General features: G+C 43.6%; 1 protein-coding gene across 3 annotated transcripts in view; it reads right to left on the bottom strand.

The window, feature by feature from the left end:
* HDX (highly divergent homeobox) overlaps positions 1-15,916 on the bottom strand; it is a 56,717-nt gene extending 40,801 nt beyond the window's left edge. For 2 of the 3 annotated variants that reach the window (XR_014784837.1, XM_084814031.1), the window contains exon 1: positions 14,346-15,916. Coding sequence is in view for 1 of the 3 variants with exons in the window: in XM_084814030.1 (XP_084670156.1) it covers positions 2,619-2,765 (147 nt within the window). In the remaining 2 variants the exon portion in view is untranslated. Of the gene's footprint in view, positions 1-2,618; positions 2,766-14,345 lie in introns of all 3 variants that reach the window. The other variant, XM_084814030.1, reaches the window with a different exon arrangement.
* Between the last annotated feature and the right edge of the window lie 3,582 nt (positions 15,917-19,498).

The following is a 19,498-nucleotide window of genomic DNA, read 5'->3' as shown; positions in this document are numbered from 1 at the left end:
CCATGCAGAAGCATTTCTAGCACCTACCGCAAGACAGCCATAACACAAACATTGGCGCTGGTTTAAAGGTAAGACCAAAAATCATTGGAGAAATGCTCCAGACATAAACAAAAGAACACCACCACCACCCAACCACTGGTAAAATACAGGAAAGGCACTTTTTTAGCAGAATAACTACTACATGGAGAACTAGACTGAAACATCATCCGTTTTTTTAAAAGTAGAACTGAAGAGATAGTAACATGAACCCCAAATGCCCCAAGAGGTATTTTATAAATGTAATTGGATTTCTTACGAGAATCAATATAGATTAATGGGATGAGGCTTAGGAGGCAGTTTCCCACAGTAAACACTGGATGCGCAGTTTGTTTGTTTTTGTTTTTTAAAAGACTGATCTTTTAAAATGACAACTCTGTGGTGTCATACCAATAAAATCTCTCTCATATATATTCACAGAAATACTACAAAACACCACTTTTCGTAAGTGTAGTCAGCATAGTTGTAGAAATTGCTTGTTCTTCCCAGGATCAAAATACACCTACTAATACAACTCACACAAGTTCACCTTTGGAATCTGCATTAATTTTGAAGTAGCAATACTGCCTGGTATTGCACTCAGAATCACCATAAACTGCTCTATACAGTTTTCGTTTTATATAGTACAAAGCAAGTATAGTTTTCATCAGCCATAAACACATCTGTATATATGCACACCTGAGTGGAGCATGATCCCAACTGATCACTGCTTATGTGTATTTTAAGGAGACAAGCAGTGAAATTTTCACAAGCAGTGTCTGATTCATGACACATGTATTTTGTATTCAGGAAACGAACTGAACTGCAAGTAGAAGAGAGTAGTTAAAAGGAATAACTAATATGTTAAGTGTGTTCTTGAGTATGTGCTTGATGAAAAGTAGTAGTACCTACTACAATTAAGAGGGAGCCACATCTATAGCTGTGAGATGGTGCTGGTTGCGTGGAAGTGTAGGCAGGTATACTGCACCCTGTGGGATGTCATTAAGTATAGTGAGGGGTCTTGAAGGGATGAAAAGAACCACAGTTTATAGGGAGCAAGTAGAGGATCCTGAGGCATAAGAAGAATTTTCATTCAGGTAAATAAGCCTGAACAGCTGCTATTGCAACCAGCCAACAAGGGCTTCTTAATTCTCCTCTATATCCCATAGAACAGATAGGCGAAATCCCAGGGGCTCAACAGTGGATTAACTTAAAAACAGAAAATGGCACAACAATAAGAAACAACACATAGCAACATTTTCTTCAGTCAAATTATTGTCTGAGAAGAAAAAAAGAGGAAAGGCTTGTTCTCTCTACTAGAGGCTCACTAGTGGAATTCTATTACCACACCAATGTTTCCCAAGGTATTCTCTCCCCTCACCCTTTAGTAATATGCACAGACAACAGATGTTGAATGAGGCCTGTCATTCACTGAGGTCTGCGGAAGACAATGATCACTGCATGCTGGTCCTGCTATCAAGCTATAGCCTTTATTTCTTGCAATGCATCATGTAGGTTGTACTACCAGGTAAATCTCCTGAATAAAATGCTACCCTGTACAGGGCTGGCAAAATTCTTCAAATTCCCAGGCAATTGGCACTTTCTGGGCCAAAGAGTGCAGTCTCCCCAACCCAGAACTACCAAGAATCAGCATTTGCCCCACCTCTCATGTGAACAATAATATGGTCATTATTGCTAATAGTAAGAACAAGATCTCACACTGTTAAGACCCTTCCTGGCTTCCAAGCCATTTCAAGAACCTCAAAGATCCAAATCTAAAATATTCTCCCCATGGCTTTCTCACCAACGTTGAAGAATAAAGCAAGAGAAGTTGATAATGAGAACACTGTGTTTTATAGCAGGTGGCATACATCACATTTTATGCTTGCCAAGAAATGAACTGAACTGCCCAGCTCTGTTTTAGCTTAACTACATTAAACCGCAATGGTTTACTAGGGTTAACACACACAAATGCGACAAACTACCATTTGAAGGCCATTTCTCACACATTATGCAGAGGTAAACCCAAGTTCGCCATAAAGCAGACATTCAAAAGGGAGCTATAGGCAATTATGACTTTCTGAGAAATGTACCTATATGATACAGGTCTTTACAAACACATATTTGTTGCACATATGCTTTAAATTTGTAGACGTATAACTAGGGTGATTTAAGTGTCCACTACCACCCACCCCTACCTCAAAACGTAATGTGTAAAGTGGCGCTTACGTTCATCAAGCAATCTAGCTTAAAAAAAAATAGCTATCAAGCATCCAAACTAGAAAGATGACAGCAAATTTTCAAAGAGATATAAAAGCCAGATTTTCAACGACAGACCTAACTTCAGATGTTAAAGAGATTCATGTTGCTTGGACAAGATGAAAGCACTTCAAGCCACTGTCTCAAACAACAGAGAATGACTACAAAGAGCAGTCAATAGGAAAAAGAGGAACTGTCAATAGGAAAAAAAGATGAGTAAAAGTTATATTGGAGAATGAAGCTTTCGGTTTCTTATCAGCTCCATGCCCTGCAGATAAATAAGGAAACACGTGTATTTGTTAAACTGTTATGTAAATTTGAGCACGGAAGACCTCAGTACTTACCCTGACTACACTGAAGTCCAGCTTAGTTTCTTGTGCACACTGTAATATGAGCTGAAAGCAATTTTTACTCTGATTTGTCATTCCATTTTCATAATAACGCTGCAATATCCTTTGTTGTTCTGCAGTAAATACAGAACGCAGATTCATCTAAAAATAAAAGAAGATACTCTGAAATTGGAATAATTTAAGACTTGCAGATTTTTCTTTTATAACAAGCTCTCATTTATCCAAACAAATAGAAAACTACAGTGGGATCGAGCTCTATTGTATTCTAGTTCATCCACTCTCAATTTTCTTAATTGTACTTCCCAAAAACCAAAAGCTGTTTTACATTCAGCAATCAGCTTAGATTGAGCATGCTTTAAAAATAACTAAAAAGAGGTTTGTCAATAGAATCATATATGCGGGAACTCAGAAATAGGCTTTGTGTTTTCTCAGTCACACTTGGAGTGACCAAGAAACGGGACACCAAGTACAGCTATGCAGACTGGATGGCCTTGGTTGTCAACCACTTCCAGCGTGTTCTATTGGACAAGTAAATGGCTTGCAATCCGGGACACAGCCAATAGCAAGGAGGGGAAAGAGGAGGAAGGGAACAACCTGTTAAGTGCCATGGACACTGTAGCAAGGGATCTCCGTAATATACTTCAATGGAAGAGCCACAGTTGAATTAGCATGGTACAGTTCTCTCACCACTGGCCATGAGGGCTGGGGATGATGGGTGTGGTAGTTCAAAAAATCTGGAGAGTCAGGTTGGGGAAGGCTGGTGTAGCTGGCTTGCTATCATTGTTTATTCTTATTGGAAGGATCTGGAAATATAGGAGGCTGCCTTATACAAAGGCAGACCATTAGTCCATCCAGATCAGTATCGACTACGCAGACTAGCAGCAGGCCCAAGGTTTCAGATGACAGTCTTTCTCAGCCTACCTGAAGTTACCAGGTATTGAATGTGGGACCTTTTGCATACAAAGCAAGTGCTCTACCACTGAACTACAGCCCTTCCCCAATATAACTACCTACATCAGGAATAGGCAACCTGTGGCCCTCTACAAAAAGTCAGCTCAGACCTCTGGCAAGAGCCATTTGCCCCTCCCCAACAACCCACTGGGAAGGGAGAAAGAGGGAGGGAAAATGGGATGGCACTACAACAGAGAGAGAGAGAGAGAGAAAGAGTGCCTGCACCTACTTTTGGCTCTGACTTCGCCCACCACAGGCAGGCAGCTCTCAGCAAAAAAACAGTTCCCCATCCTTGATCTACAAAGAGGAAGGGGGCCAAGAAAAACATCGTCCTCAGAGCCCAAGACTAGGAATTAAAAGGACACTCCCCAAAGGGTACAGCCTTCACATTGGCTTACCTGGGATCTGATAGCAAGCCGTCCCCAAGAAACTATCTTGAGCCCTAAGTTGGGGAATTTACCCTTCCCAACACCAGAAAGTCCCTGATATCATGCCATTTCTGAAGCTAAGCAAGTATCTGGATGGGAGACTGCTTGGGAGACCCACATAAATATAACAAATAAAGTGCTGCTTGCAGATAAAAGGACATATTTTCTCCACAATCTGTTCTTTTGGTATCAATCTATACAAACATGCCAAACAGAAGCCCCATATCTGAATAGAGCAAACACATGAGACGAAGGAATGCTTCAGACTCCTGTATCTGTAGACTCTCCACATGAGCCAAAATGCAGTATTCTGGCTTGCATGGAGAGCATCCATGGATACAGGAGGCTCTCCTCTTTAAATAGTTGCCCTCCGTGAGTACAGGGTGATGGATGCAACAACAGAGAGGGGTGGGGCTGGAGCGCTCCCTCTCCTAGCATCTTGGTTCTATTCAGGTACAGAATGTCTGAATAGGGCTCTAGAGAAGACTAAATCCAAGGTTTCTACTTGAGTGTTTTCTATACTTATTAGAAAGCCTGGGTAACAACTTAATGGATAAACAGAATTGGTATATAGTCAGCTGATTTCAGCTAAAATTTTAGTAACATAAAAATAAAGTATGTTACACCCCAACAGTAAAAACAATAGCTATGAAAAACATGGACCGTATAAAGGTTAAAATTAAACTATATTATCCAGTTCAGAGAACACAGATTAAGCCATATGTAGAGTTCCTACCGGAAGAGTATGCTTGCTCAGATCTGGACTCCGTATTTTATTTCGGGCACAATCCTATCTGGATGCATGTCAGCCTGAACTTGGAGGCTGATGGGCATCCTGTGCATAGTGGGAGGAGCATGAAGGTGATCATTTTAGTTAGACGCGCACCACTCTGCATTTTAGTTAGATGGGCATTTTCGGTTGTCTAGCTGAGCCATCAGGGAGTGGAAGGAGACTAAGGCAGCTAGAAGATTGTTTGTAAGCCGGCCCGGTCTCCTCCTCTCCCTGCCCACAGAACCTCCCCATTTCCGTCCTCTCCAAGCTTGTGTTTGCGCACTCGTAGAGGCAGCCAGCATCGTTCTCTCTGCGCCAGCTGTGAGGGGGAGGGGAGCTCCGACTCCTGGGTCCAAGGTCAGAACACTGTCTCCGACCTCAGATCCAGGAATCCGAACTATCCTATCCCACCACCACCCCGACACTGTCTAGGGGTCACAGGATTGCTCTCCTCATTAAGTATAATGTGTCGGAAACAGATCCTCAGATGGAAAGAGTATTTTAAACAAAACAGAAAGAGTGATTGTGATTTTCTTTTCTTTTTTTCATGGTATAATGAAAATACAATTGTTGTTTTTTAATGTATGGAGCAGCTGCCATTTTTGTTATCATAAGGAAAGTCAAACCAAAACAATAAACACGTGTTTATAAAAGCAGGCAAGTTAATTCTGCTCCTAGAATGTGAAAAGATCCATTGTAGTGTGGACACTCACTCCATCTACCACATCTGTACTTCTAGTGTTGATTTATAGTAAATTAAACTTTCCCATGTGAAAGATTATTTACAACAATCCATTTATATCAACGTGAAAAACCACACATATTTAACCATAAAACAGTCAAATTGTCTAGTCACACAAACAATGCCAGTATGTATTCTGAAATAAACATCCATCTAAAGCTAACACGTTTTGACAGTGCAATCCCACATGTCTACTTAAAACATAGGAATTTGCCTTAAACCTGGTCATAGAATCATAGAATAGCAGGGTTGGAAGGGGCCTACAAGACCATCGAGTCCAACCCCCTGTTCAATGCAGGAATCCAAGTCAGAGCATCCCTGACAGATGGCTGTCCACCCTCGTCTTGAAGGCCTCCAGTGTGGGACAGCCCACCACCTCCCTAGGTAATTGGTTCCATTGTCCTATTGCTCTAACAGTCAGGAAGTTTTTCCTGATGTTCAGCCAGAATCTGGCTTCCTGTAACTTGAGCCCATTATTCCGTGTCCTGCACTCTGGGATGATCAAGAAGAGATCCTGGCCTTCTTCTCTGTGACAACCTTTCAAGTACTTGAAGAGTGCTATCATATCTCCCCTCAGTCTTCTCTTCTCAAGGCTAAACATGCCCAGTTCTTTCAGTCTCTCTTCATAGGGCTTTGTTTCCAGTCCTCCGATCATCTTTGTTGCGCTCCTCTGAACCCTCTCCAGTTTGTCTGCATCCTTCTTAAAGTGTGGTGCCCAGAACTGGACACAGTACTCCAGAAGAATACTATTTACTCTTAACAGTACTAATAGTCATCTACTATTTGTCTATCTAGTTCAGTATTGTCCACTCTGACTGGCAGTAGCTCTTCAGGGTCTCAGGCTGAGGATTTTCCCATCACCTAGTACCTGATCCTTTTAACTTGAGAAGTCAAGGGATTGAACTTGGGACCCTCTACATGTACAGCCGCGGTGGCTTAGTGGTTAAGACGCTGAACTGCAGACCGGAAGGTCAGCAGGACAGCAGTTTGAGACCCGAGTGCCGCGTGATGGAGTGAGCTCCCGTCTTCAGTCTCAGCTCCTGCCAACCTAGCAGTTCGAAAGCAAGACATTGCAAGTAGATAAATAGGTACCGCTTTGGCGGGAAAGGTAACAGTGCTCCGTGCACCTCGGTATTCAGTCATGCCAGCCACATGACCACGGAAGCGTCTTCGGACAGTGCTGGCTCTTCAGCTTAGAAATGGAGATGAGCACCACCCCCTAGATTCGGACACGACTGGCTGGGAACACCTTTACCTTTTACATGTAAAGCAGGTGCTCTACCACTGAACTACAATCCCCACCTAATGGGTTCAATGGGTCTTACTCCAAGGTAAATAAGTGGGTATAGGATTGCAACCTGAGACAACAGTACTTTGCCATGTATTAAGTACAACATATCCATTTAAATGGGAATTGCTTCTTTGAATTATACATTGGCTTAAAATAACCTGATAAAAACAATCATTTCTGTCAAAATGACAGTCACAAGCAGCTGAACTACACATTTCATATTGTGATCAGACATAGTTCCAGAAGGGTTGACTTGGAAAGGGCAAAGTAATCAGCAGCCCAAACCTAACCATATTTACTATGACATATTTACATATTTACTATATCTCATTGGTTTCAATGGTTTCATATTTACTATATCTCATTGGTTTCAACCTAACCATATTTACTATGACATATTTACATATTTACTATATCTCATTGGTTTCAATGGGATGTAGGCCCACAATACAAGTTCTTTTGAGCAGTGCGGTTGCTACCACCTCTGTGGTTACCTCCATGCTGCTCCAGGGAATGTGTACATTTCCTAGCAACTAATGGAGAGCAAAACAGCATCCTGCATTTATAAGCCTAGCATCTAAGCCATTATGTATTACTTGCAAGTTCCTTGTTACAAACTTTCATTATGCCATCAGCATTATCAACTTGGATTTCAGAGGTACTTGTTGACTCCATTTTTTTCATAGAGAAATATATCAGGTTTGATTGAAAAGCCAATAACTACACATGAAGTGGACACCCATTAAAGAGACTTCATCTACAGTCAGTGAACAAAGACATGAGAAAAGTAAATAGCAAAAATACTTGCTGATAAAAGCCTCACAAGATTGCTAGTTGGCGTTTATCTCCAATATGTGATGTAAGCTACAATTAATTGGAGTGGATGTTAGTTCACAAACTATTCTGAAAATCAAAATTCTTATGCAGAGGGATATCAGCAAATAGATATCCTTACTGCTTTGCTGGATGAAAAGATGTACAAGTTACAGATCCTCAAAGTGCTGTGTGTGCTTCTATTTTTCAGAAAGGCTGTTGTCATCATCTAAATAACTTATACAGATACACAGGTCAGCTGAACTACGTATTTATCTGACAAAGTGGGTCCTATTACAAAAAACCTAATGCCACTACAAACTCGTTAGTCTTTAAGGTGCCACAAGACCCATGTGTGTGTGCTACAACGGACTAACATGGCTGCCCCTCTGGTACTTCTCTAGCACTGTTTAGCTTACTTCTCTAGTACTTAGCTTACTAACAACAGGAAGATAGTATGCATGGTTACACAAAACACTTGAGCTGGCATGAACAACTTTGAGGGTATTTCCTAGTTTTCATGCCAAAGACACACATATTATCATAAAACAAAACAGAAGTCCTTCCAAAAGTTCTGATCTAATTGGGAAACTGTATAATTGCTTGTAATTTCCATGCTGCAAAAGGAAAATAAAGTGGGCACTCTGCTAATATCTCCAACGGCATCCTGAGCAACCCTACTGCAGAGCAGATTCTCTGTGAAGCAGCAGTAAGACCCAGAGCAGACACAGATGGTGTATGCAAAGTAGCCAGTCAGAACCACATATGCCCTCATTGTTCCTTAAGCAGCAAGGAGTGTGTATTTTGTTCCTTCCTGGCAAAGTCCCAAGGAATGATACACCATTGAATGGTGAGTTCATACTGCGAGACACTGCAATGGGAGTGTTACTTGCCTTCCTCAACCTGGTGCCCTCCAGATGTGCTGGACTACAACTACTATCATCCCAAGCCACCATGAAGGGCACTAGGTTGGAGAAAGCTACTTAACATTTTTCTCACCCAAACTTTCCATAAACCCTAGGATGCTTCAGGCTCACAGCTTACCTGGGGAAAAGCCAGCATGGACAAAAATGTATTGTGAATAAGTCAATATGGACACAGGCTCCCTTATGTTAAACCCAGTAGAGAAGAAGTTCCCTTACTGTAGTCTAAATCAGTGGTCTCCAAACTTTTTTGATCACGCACCCCATCAGTGAAAAATTTTTGAGCACAGACCCTCAATATGTGTATATTTATTTATAAATTATATACATGTTTGTGTAATATATTACCTACATTATAAAACATACACAAAAAATAAAAAATAAACAAGATGTGATAAAGATGAAATAAACAGTATTTTTAAAAAATAATTTTTTATTGTATTTATTAACGGGACAAAAAACCTTTTTGCTCTCACCTAAAAAAATATTAATAAAATCTATAAATCCACTTAACTGTGCACACGTTATTGCTATATGCTGATGAGCAAGGGCACCACTGTAAAGTTGTAAACAGCCCCACACCCTGTGCAGAGTCCCCACTCCTTGGACAACTGGTGGCTTGGCCTGGGCTGTTAACCCTTTCCGCTCTCCTTTGGCAGGATGGAAGCTGAGAGGAAAGTGCCTGCTTCCTTCTAGGCTTTGAAAGGAGGGTGGGAAAGGTTAATCTCCTTCCCGCTTTGCTGAGTAGGTAGGGTTAATCTCCTTCCTGCTTTCCTTCAGCCGCTGCGACCACTGCCGCCACCCTCCTTGCACACAACCGCAGCTCGTAGGAGCAGCAGGAGGCAGCTCATGCACTCCAGTGCAGTCTTGCGCACCCCACTTTGGAAACCAGTGGTCTCCATAACAAGCTCAGATCTGGAGGCTGGCATGTCATATCAAATAACTAGGGTTTAGCACCAACACACTTTTAATTACCAAATATGAATTTGCCTGCCATTTACAAGTCACCTTTTAAAAATTTAGATAGGGTCAGACCTGAAAATTCTTCAGAGGACCATACAAATCTGTCAGTTTTATATTGTACTGCAGCCTATGTATGTATAAATAACTACCGCAGTTAATCATGCTTCAGACATTTCCAGGCTGGATTAATGTAATCTGTAATGTGGGCTATTCTTGAAAAGTATTTATAAGAGCCATAATACTTAAGATTTGTATAGTGGTTTGAAGTGTTCAAAGGACCACATGGATTATCTGGTTATAATCCTTACAAGAACCCTGTGAAACAGGGGTGGGCAGACTTCAAGCTTTTGGGATCCACTTTTGTTGTTCACTAGAACCCCGAGATCCCTCGTCTGGTTGTTGTTGTTCAGTCGTGTCCAACTCTTCGTGACCCCATGGACCATAGCACGCCAGGCCTTCCTGTCCTCCGCTCTCTCCCGGAGTGCGCTCAAGTCCATATTCATTGCATCGGTGATGCTATCTAGCCATCTCATCCTCTGCTGTCCCCTTCTCCTTTTGCCTTCAGTCTTTCCCAGCAACTTTTCTCTTCGCATTTAGTGGCCAAAATATTGGAGCTTCAGCTTCAGTATCTGTCCTTCCAATGATCACTCAGGGTTGATTTCCTTTAGGATGGACTGATTGGACCTCCTTGCAGTCCAGGGGACACGTAAGAGTCTTCTCCAGCACCACAGTTCAAAAGCATCAATTCTTCGGCGCTCAGCCTTCCTTATAGTCCAGCTCTCACAGCCATACATTACTACTGGGAAAACCATAGCTTTGATTAGACGGACCTTTGTTGGCAAGGTGATGTCTCTGCTTCTTACTATGCTGTCTAGGTTTGCCATAGCTTTCCTCCCAAGGAGCAAGCGTCTTTTAATTTCATGGCTACAGTCACCGTCTGTGGTGATCTTGGAGCCCAAGAAAATAAAATCTGTCACTGCTTCCATTTCTTCCCCTTCCATATGCCAGGAAGTGATAGGGCCAGATGCCATGATCTTCGTTGTTTTAATGTTGAGTTTCAAACCAATTTTGCACTCTCCTCTTTCACCCTCAACAAGAGGCTCTGGAGATCCTCTTCACTTTCTGCCATTAGGGTGGTATCGTCTGCGTATCTGAGGTTGTTGATAATTCTCCCGGCAATCTTAATTCCGACCTGTGATTCATCCAACCCGGCGTTTCTCATGATGTACTCTGCATATAAGTTAAATAAGCAGGGAGACAATATACAGCCTTGTCGTACTCGTTTCCCAATTTTGAACCAATCGGTTGTTCCATGTTTGGTTCTTACTGTTGCTTCTTGACCCTCGTACAGGTCTCTCAGGAGACAGGTAAGGTGGTCTGGTACCCCCATCTCTTTCAGAATTTGGCAGTGTTTGTTGTGATCCACACAATCAAAGGCTTCAGCGTAGTCAATGAAGCAGAAATAGATGTTTTTCTGGAATTCTCTTGCTTTCTCCATGATGCAGCGAATGTTGGCGATTTGATCTCTAGTTCCTCTGCCTCTTCGAAACCCAGCTTGTACTTCCGGTAGTTCTCGGTTCGCATACTGCTGAAGCCTAGCTTGTAGGATTTTGAGCATAACCTTGCTGGCATGTGAAATGAGCACAATTGTACGGTAGTTTGAACACTCTTTGGCATTGCCCTTCTTTGGAACTGGAATGTAAACTGACCTTTTCCAGTCTTGTGGCCACTGTTGAGTGTTCCAAATTTGTTGGCATATTGAGTGCAGCACTTTTAACAGCATCATCTTTTAGGATCTTAAATAGCTCAGCTGGAATACTGTCATCTCCACTAGCTTTGTTGTTAGTAATGCTTCCTAAGGCCCACTTGACTTCACTCTCGAGGATGTCTGGCTCAAGTTCAGTGACCACACTATCATGGCTATCAGGGACATTCAGATCTTTCCTGTATAGTTCTTCTGTGTATTCTTGCCACCTCTTCTTAATCTCATCTGCTTCTGTTAGGTCCCTGCCTTCTTTGTCCTTTATCATGCCCGTCTTTGCACAAAACGTTCCCTTGAGATCTCGGATTTTCTTGAAGAGATCTCTAGTCTTTCCCATACTGTTGTTTTCCTTGATTTCTTTGCATTGTTCATTTAAGAAGGCCTTCTTGTCTCTCCTTGCTATTCTCTGGAACTCTGCATTCAGTTGGATATATCTTCCCCTTTCTCCCTTGCTTTTTGCTTCCCTTCTTTCCTCAGCTACTTGTAAAGCCTCATCAGACACAAAAGACATCTACTTAAAATTAAAGAATTCTGAGCCCAGGAATTTTTTTTGAGTACCAGAACTGAATGGAGCTCACAGTCCTTCCACAGGAAAATCCACTCCTGGTTATCTTAAGCTTTCTTCATTTCAGTAATACAATTTGGGGGTGGAGTATTTATTTATTTATTTATTGCATTTATACCCCGCCTTTTTTCCTCTTGCAAGGAACCCAAGGCGGCTTACATTGTCCTCCTCTCCGTTTTATCCTCACAACAACAACCCTGTGAGGTGGGTTGGGCTGAGAGTCTGTGACTGGCCCAAAGTCACCCAGTGAGCTTCCATGGCCGAGTGGGGACTAGATCCCGGATCTCCCAGCTCCTGTCATTTTGCCAATGCTATCATTAAACAATTAGGACTAAGAAAAAAAATATTTCCTGATCTACTGGAAATCACTCTGAGATCCAGATCTGTCCACCCCTGCTGCAAGGCAAGTCATCAAGACTGCAGATGGGTGGACTGAGACTAAGAGAGAGCGGCCACCTAGTGAGTTCAGGGCAAGGGTGAAATTCAAATGAGGGGTTTCCTGACTCTCTAGCTCTCCACCACTATACTGTTCATCCTGGTCAGAATATGGCAGCAAGATGAACAGAAATTCACTGCAATGAAAATATCTTTCCCCAAGTGGAAAGATCTACCCTGATTCCTAGTATATTTCTGGACACAATTCAAAACACTAGTTTTGATACATGATGCTATTAATAGACTAGACCAGAGTATATGAAGCCTTCTCCAATATGAACCTGCTTTTTCACTGAGATTTTCATCAGAGGCCATGCTCCTGGTGTCCTGGCCTTCAAACATTAGGTGTGTAGCAACTAGCAGCAAGACTTTTCTGGGGTGGCACCTTGTCTCTGGAACACCTTGCCCAGAAACACCCAGCTGGCACTCATGCTTCTGCCTTTTAGACATCAGAAGAAGACCATCTTATTCTTACAATTAACCCAACTGTTTGTTTGTTCTGACTAGTGCTAGCCTGTATGACAGTGATATGAATTTTATTTAATGTTTATTACTGTTATGACAATTTGTTTTAAACTTGACATCAGTGGTGAGGTATGTGTGCCATCAGTCCTAACCAGCACAGCTTTATGCAGTACACTACCTTGGACACATATATCAAAAGAATGGACATAAATGTTTTAAGTTAGAGGTGGGCAAAAGGTAGATCTCCAGACGTTTTCGACTTCAAATCCCAGAACCCCCACCAGCATGACCATTAATCAGGAATGCTGGGAGTTGATATCCAAAACATCTGGAGATCTACATTCTGCCCACCCATTCTAAGTAACTAATAGCACCTTCTCACTGCTGCCATGAGTCTACAATTCCAGCCCTACTTAATTCAGTGGAGCTGAATACTTAAGATCAGAACACACCTCAAAACCCCACTGGCTTGTCTATAGGCTAACATAGCACAGGGGAGCTACTACATATTAAACACAGCTATTCTCCTAACTCACACAAACACATACCAATATGCTGTACTCTTCAAAACACAGATATATGATCAATTGTTAGAAAGCTTGTATTTTATGCCCCTCATTACAGACAGCAATCAATTGTACATCAACAACTGGTTACCTCCGTTTTTATATTGTATTTGCTTTGTTATTGATATATTCTATATTTTGATGTAATCTTACTTGTACAATAGCCTGAAAAACCAAAGAGGTTGAAGGGCAATATATAAAAATTCAAAAGTGAAATAAAAGGAATTCAACTATGTAATTAACTGCTATTTTTAGCAGGCAAGCTCCAATTAGCTGGTGCCCAAATCCAACCGACACCACCTCTTCATTCCTTCTCCTACAACCTCTGCGCGAAAAACTCCAACTACTAAACCGGGTGGAGGGCGGGTAACGGTACGTATCAACCCATAGCGAACGTCCCTACTTTCCCCTTTGTGTATCTTCAACTTTCTTTGGGCAGCTAATGGGTCACACCACGCATGCGTACCACGTTCCGTGTTTTTTGTTTTGTTTTGTTTTAAAGACAGCTCTCTGTGCGATGAGCATGCGCCACACATCACAAGCCACAGCACGAGCGTTCTTCTTTTTTTGCGCCCATCCGCGCTGTTCCCAGGCTTTGCAGAAGCCGGGCGTGCGCCGAAAAGGCCCAGGGCACGCGCGGAGGGGGGGGGGCAGCCCCGGAGGCAGCGCCGTACTTTTCTTTTCTTTTCTCTTCCGCGCATGCGTTAACTGGGTTTCCATAATTACGCGGCGCTCACGCGCCACCGCAATCGCGCGACGGCGGATGACACGGGCGTCTCTTGCCGCAGATCAAGCGAAGCGGCGAGAGCGCATGCGCGCCCCGAGTTATGGTCCGCGAGCTCCGGGGAGAAGCCGAGCCTCGCTCGCCCCCCGCCCCGCCCCGCCCCTCCCCCACCAACCCGTCAGCCAAGGGGCATCTCCCTCAGCCCCAGCCCCCACAGAGGCAGGCGCGGAGGCCGCCCTGCCCCCTCGCTCCCCCCTCAGGGTCCGCGCGCCGCCCGCGCCCCTCCCCCTGCCCTCGCCCTCCCGCTGCCGCCGAACCCACCGTGCTCTGCGGGGCGGGCGGGGCTGGTCCGGGGGGCCCCAGGGCTCCGAATTCAGCCGGTTTCGGCTGGGTCGGTCCCGGCGTCACACAATGAAATCAGCGCCTCCGATCATTAATTCTCATCATGATCGTGACGTCAGCGTAGACAGCGGCCAATCGCGGCTCGAGATCAGCGCCGGCCGGGACAGTCCCTGCCCCCGCCTCTCAACCCCGGGGGGGAGAGCCCGATGTAAGGAACAGCCCCCGCGCGAAAGGCAGGCAGGCGGGCGGGCGGGCGCGTGCGGAGGGGGGCGGGGCGCAAGAGGAGCGTGGGGGCGGTTTTCCGATGAACCAGCCCGGCCAGTCGGACGGACGGAGGGAGGGTGGGCAGGTTCGGGGAACGGCGGCGCGGGGGCTCGAGTGTTCTTTGCGCGGCGCCTGCCTGAGGGGCGGGAAACCGTCGCTGGGAGCGGCCTGTGCTGTGGGGCCCCTGAGGTAACCGGCGGCGCCGCCCGCGCGCCAGCCCCCCCCCAGGCGAACCGCGGCCCTCGCACCTGAGGGGCCGAAAGGGCAGAGAAGGGGGATACCCGCCTCTCTCCCGCCGTTTCGGCGCCATTTCCCCTTGCAGCGCCGGGAGAGATTTCCCTGGAAGCGCCCGAGCCCCGCTCTCGGGTGGCGCCAAGACGAATCTCCCGCTCGTAAAACGCAGAACGCGAGCGCGGCACGTTTGTTGAGGGTGTTTCTCCCCCTTTCCTCCCATCAAAACACCCCCGGCACGCGCCACGGCAGACCGCACCGTGATGAAAAACAACTGCTGGGCAGTTAAAAAGATGTCAGAAATTGGCCTCGTAATAACAGAGCTGGAATACCAACTTCTTGGAGAGAGTAAGATTTATTTATTTATTTATTTATTGAATTTATATCCCGCCTGTTTTTCCTCTTGCAAGGAACCCCAGGCGGCTGACATGATCCTCCTCCTCCTCTCCATTTTATCCTCACAACAACAACCCTGTGAGGTGGGTTGGGCTGAGAGTCTGTGACTGGCCCAAAGTCACCCAGTGCGCTACCATGGCCGAGTGGGGACTAGAACCCGGATCTCCCGGCTCCCAGTGCAACACTCTCGCCACTACGCCACACTGGCTCTCACACTGTGAGATTAAGCTGTGGTAACTTCTCTTTTGCTAGATGACAGCTGTTTAATTAAAACATTCTATATTCCGCTTATGTGTGTTGGGCAAAGGCCTCAAGGCAGGCTTATTACCATACAAAAGGACCCCCCCACACACACTCCCCACACCCACATACAAATAAAACCCACACGCATGAAAAGCTTCGACTTCATTTTGTGTGTATAAACACGAAATGCAACAGAACTACCAGGAGCAAAACAGGCAGGCAACAAATGCTAGAAATACTAATTTATGAATATATTTCTCAGATTTATATCCCACACCGTCAATGACAAGGCACTGTTACCGTCGGATTACGAAGACTTATTACTATTATTTATTACATTTCATATACCACCCCATAGGTGAAGCTCTCTGGGTGGTTTACAGAAATTACAGAAGACTGGACTTACTGTGCAACTTGCCCTGCCTCATTATGGAATTTTATGGGGCATCCAGACACTGTTGTCTTCCTTTTGTAATCCTCCTGGGTTTTCTCATTACTGCCTATGTATTTTTTCTTACTACAAAAAATCTAATGAGGAAAAGACAGACTAGCTCCACGATGTATTTTGATTAGTAGCGCGAGGACTCATCCATCTGGAAGTACCCATAATAAAATACAGTAATACATTTCACTAATAAATAATGCCACAACCATTTAAACCATCAGAATGCAGCAAAAATAACATTGCTATAATTACAGTTACCTCAGAGGTGAAACAATCACTCCTTCTTGTTTTATTTTTTCAACAAAACAGATTTGTGCCTCTGGCATGCATACCTAAGATTTGTTTTATTTATTTAAAAATTGATAATCCTGCCATTTCTGTCTCCAAAGGCACCTAAACCAGCTCACAACATAATAAAAATACATGGAAAAGAATCAAATAAATAAAAAGGAAACAGTACCGAAGGCACGTTTGGTTGCTTATGTAATTTAGTGCATAGAACTAGTGAGCTGGCCAAAAGTTGAAGTGTTCCTGTGGGGAAAAAGAAACATAACTGCAAAACATGGGCTGTGGAATCAATGTCTCTAAATTGTGCTCCTGATCCTAAGCATGTTTACTCATAAGTAAGTTTCATGGAACTTCCTTAGGCTAAAGCTACAATTCTACATCCACTTAAATAGTTGCACTGAACTCTGGGACTTACAACTAAGTAGACATGTTTAGAATTGTACTGCAACTTTCAAATATTTATGCGTAGGATTGCAGCCCAAGTTTTGTTGGGAGAGACAATATTGGGTATTTATTTATTTATTTATTTCATTTCTATACCGCCCAATAGCCGAAGCTCTCTGGTTCACTGTCACGTGGCAAAAAACCGTTGTGTATGATTAAAGATTATGTATTATGCGTATACAACAATTGTATCTCCCATATTATATCTGTTTTGGCCCTAAGTTGAAAGATGATTGTGTTTTGTTTTCCAAATTTAAGTCTGACCATATTCTGTTGGGGAAAGAATTTGCAAGCTTTCCAAGCTACAAAGAATTTCTCATCATTGTTAAAAAGCGGTAAAGAAGCCAAACTAGTCATAAACAAAACAAGTTATATATTTTAGAAAATATAAAGTGGTCTCAGAATTGTAATGTAATATACATGTTTGGTGGGAGCGGCAACTGCCATTCTGTAGAGTTGGTCCTGTTGGGTACAAATCTTGTGCTCTTGGATAACTGCATTAGTTGCAACCTGTACTGTTCACTAATGGAGACATTTGAAATGCTAAAATGTTCTGTGATGAGCTCATAGTCTTGCTGAAGTCATTAATTTTACAGGCACAGGGGTGGCTGAATAGTTAATAACCAATTTTAGCATTTCTTTAACCAAACACTTTTACATCTTAAAATAATTGTTTGCCGCCGTAACTGGACCTGTTGCCTTTATGGGTGAGAATGAGCAACTAGACCAGTGGATCTCAACTGGTGGTCCATGGACCACTGGTGGTCTATGGTGACTTTTTCAGTGTCCACACAAATATATAACTATAAAATTAAATATAGATACCATTGTCAGAGAAAGTTTGTGGGGGTCTATATTTATACCCTTTGAATAAAAATGTTTTAGAGTCGGCATGTTTACACAACTTTACTTTCTTTACAGGAGGAAAACAGCACAATAAAACCCATTATTTACATTTGTACACTTTCATACAACAAAAGCGCCACTTAATGGCTGGACCACAACTAAAAACTTGTTTTTAGTGAGAAGGTGGGAGTTACCTGTCTAGATATATGTGGTTTGTGAGTGTAGATCCCACTATCGTGCTGAGTGGTTATCATGTTGTTTGTTCTGTGCTAAATTTGCTGTTTTAGTTTCTTTATACTTTATGTTGTAAAATATAAGTTTGCACACGATTTTCAACTTTATGTTCATTAGTTTATTATACACTTTTCTATTTCGTTTGTGGGCTTTTTGTTTTTTGTGGGGGGTTTGTATGGGGATTTTACATCTGTTGAATTTATCAGGTTGGCATGATTTTGCGACCCAAGACATGTATGTACAAGCAGTCGACCTTAGAGAAATTTTGGGCCAGCATGACTGGGAGTTACCCAAATCTGTCAGCACACACAGTCAGATTTCTTTTGCCATTTCCATCATCTTATATGTGTGAGATGGGATTTTCATGTTTGTTGCACACTAAGTCCGAACAGAGCAATCAGCTCACAGTAGAAAGTGATATTCATTGTGCATTATCAAGTATACTCCAAACATTGAGAAGCTTATCAGTGAGAAGACAATTGCAACATCTAATAAATAAATACGTTTCAAACCAAAATGTGTCTGCTCTTTTTAATCATGTATCAACCAAAAAGAATAAAAATTAAAAAAGGAGGTGGTCCACGAATTTTTTTTTTATTGGCCTGGTGGTCCGTGGACTGAAATGAGTTGAGAAACACTGAACTAGAAGAAAGCAGCTGCAGTGCTGTCTAAGCTGCGCACTTTCTTTTGAACAACTAGGTGTTGCAACTATCGCCTTGAATGACGTTGGATCAATGGGTGATCAACAAAATCTCTTCTCAGACAGTGACACTTCTCCTGTTTTACTGAATATTGTCAGAAAGTAGTGTGAGCCTTGGCTATATGCACACATACGCAGTGCTGGTTGACCTGTTGTGATACGGAATGCTCACAAGCATTTCAACTTTTCATAGAAGACTATCAACAAAGTTAATAAACAAAGCAGCTTCTGTAAGAAATGTGAAAATTGTATAGGCTGCAAAAAGCCTTACGCAGGGCATACAGACTGTAAGTTCTGTGTAGGCAGGTACAGAGGCTAAGAGCAATCCTATGGGGATAAGCGGCCACCTCTGAACTCTGAGTGGAGCATGGAGGGGATCTGCTCCTCCGTGCTCTGGCTGCCCTGCATTAGCAGCTAGATGGCAGATTTCAGCTGTCTAGCTGCAGCGCTGTGGAGGGGGGCACCCAGGTGGCACATAGGAAGCATCGTAAGTTTTCACAGAAGACTAAAAGTGAATAAAGCAGCTTCTGTGAGAAATGTGGAAAGTGTATAGGCTGAGAAAAGCCTTACGCAGGCCATATGGACTATACGTTATGTGTAGGCAGGTATGGAGGCTAAGGGAACAATGCTACGGGGATAGGCGGCCACCTATCCAATGCAGGTCAGGCGGAGCATGGAGGGGAGCATGGAGGAGAGTGCTCCTCTGCACTCTGGCCACCCTGCATTAGCACCTAGATGGTCGACTTCGGCTGTCTAGCTGCAGCATTTCAGAGTGGGGTTGGTGGCAGGTGGCCAGCACATAGGAAGCATTGTAACAATGCTTCTGCTGCCCCCACCCCCAGGAACACCCCCTTTTCCCCCGTTCCACGCTGCTTTTATGAGCGCAGAACATGGGACAATCTGTGCCTCTTACAAGGCGGTGAAGGTGGGGGCAGGGAAGTGGTTTTCTGGGAACTGACCTCGGAGTGCGGGCTCTGAGGTCAGTTCCCAAAAACTTACATCCTATGGCCATCTATCCACTGTCTAGTGGCCATAGGGTTG

This window comes from Heloderma suspectum, chromosome 9 (genome assembly GCF_057233095.1).
Source record: "Heloderma suspectum isolate Gila_16-S chromosome 9, 16-S_ref, whole genome shotgun sequence".
Classification (NCBI taxonomy): domain Eukaryota; kingdom Metazoa; phylum Chordata; class Lepidosauria; order Squamata; family Helodermatidae; genus Heloderma; species Heloderma suspectum.
Note: the sequence above shows the minus strand (reverse complement) of the source record. Positions and strands in the feature narration are given on the sequence as shown.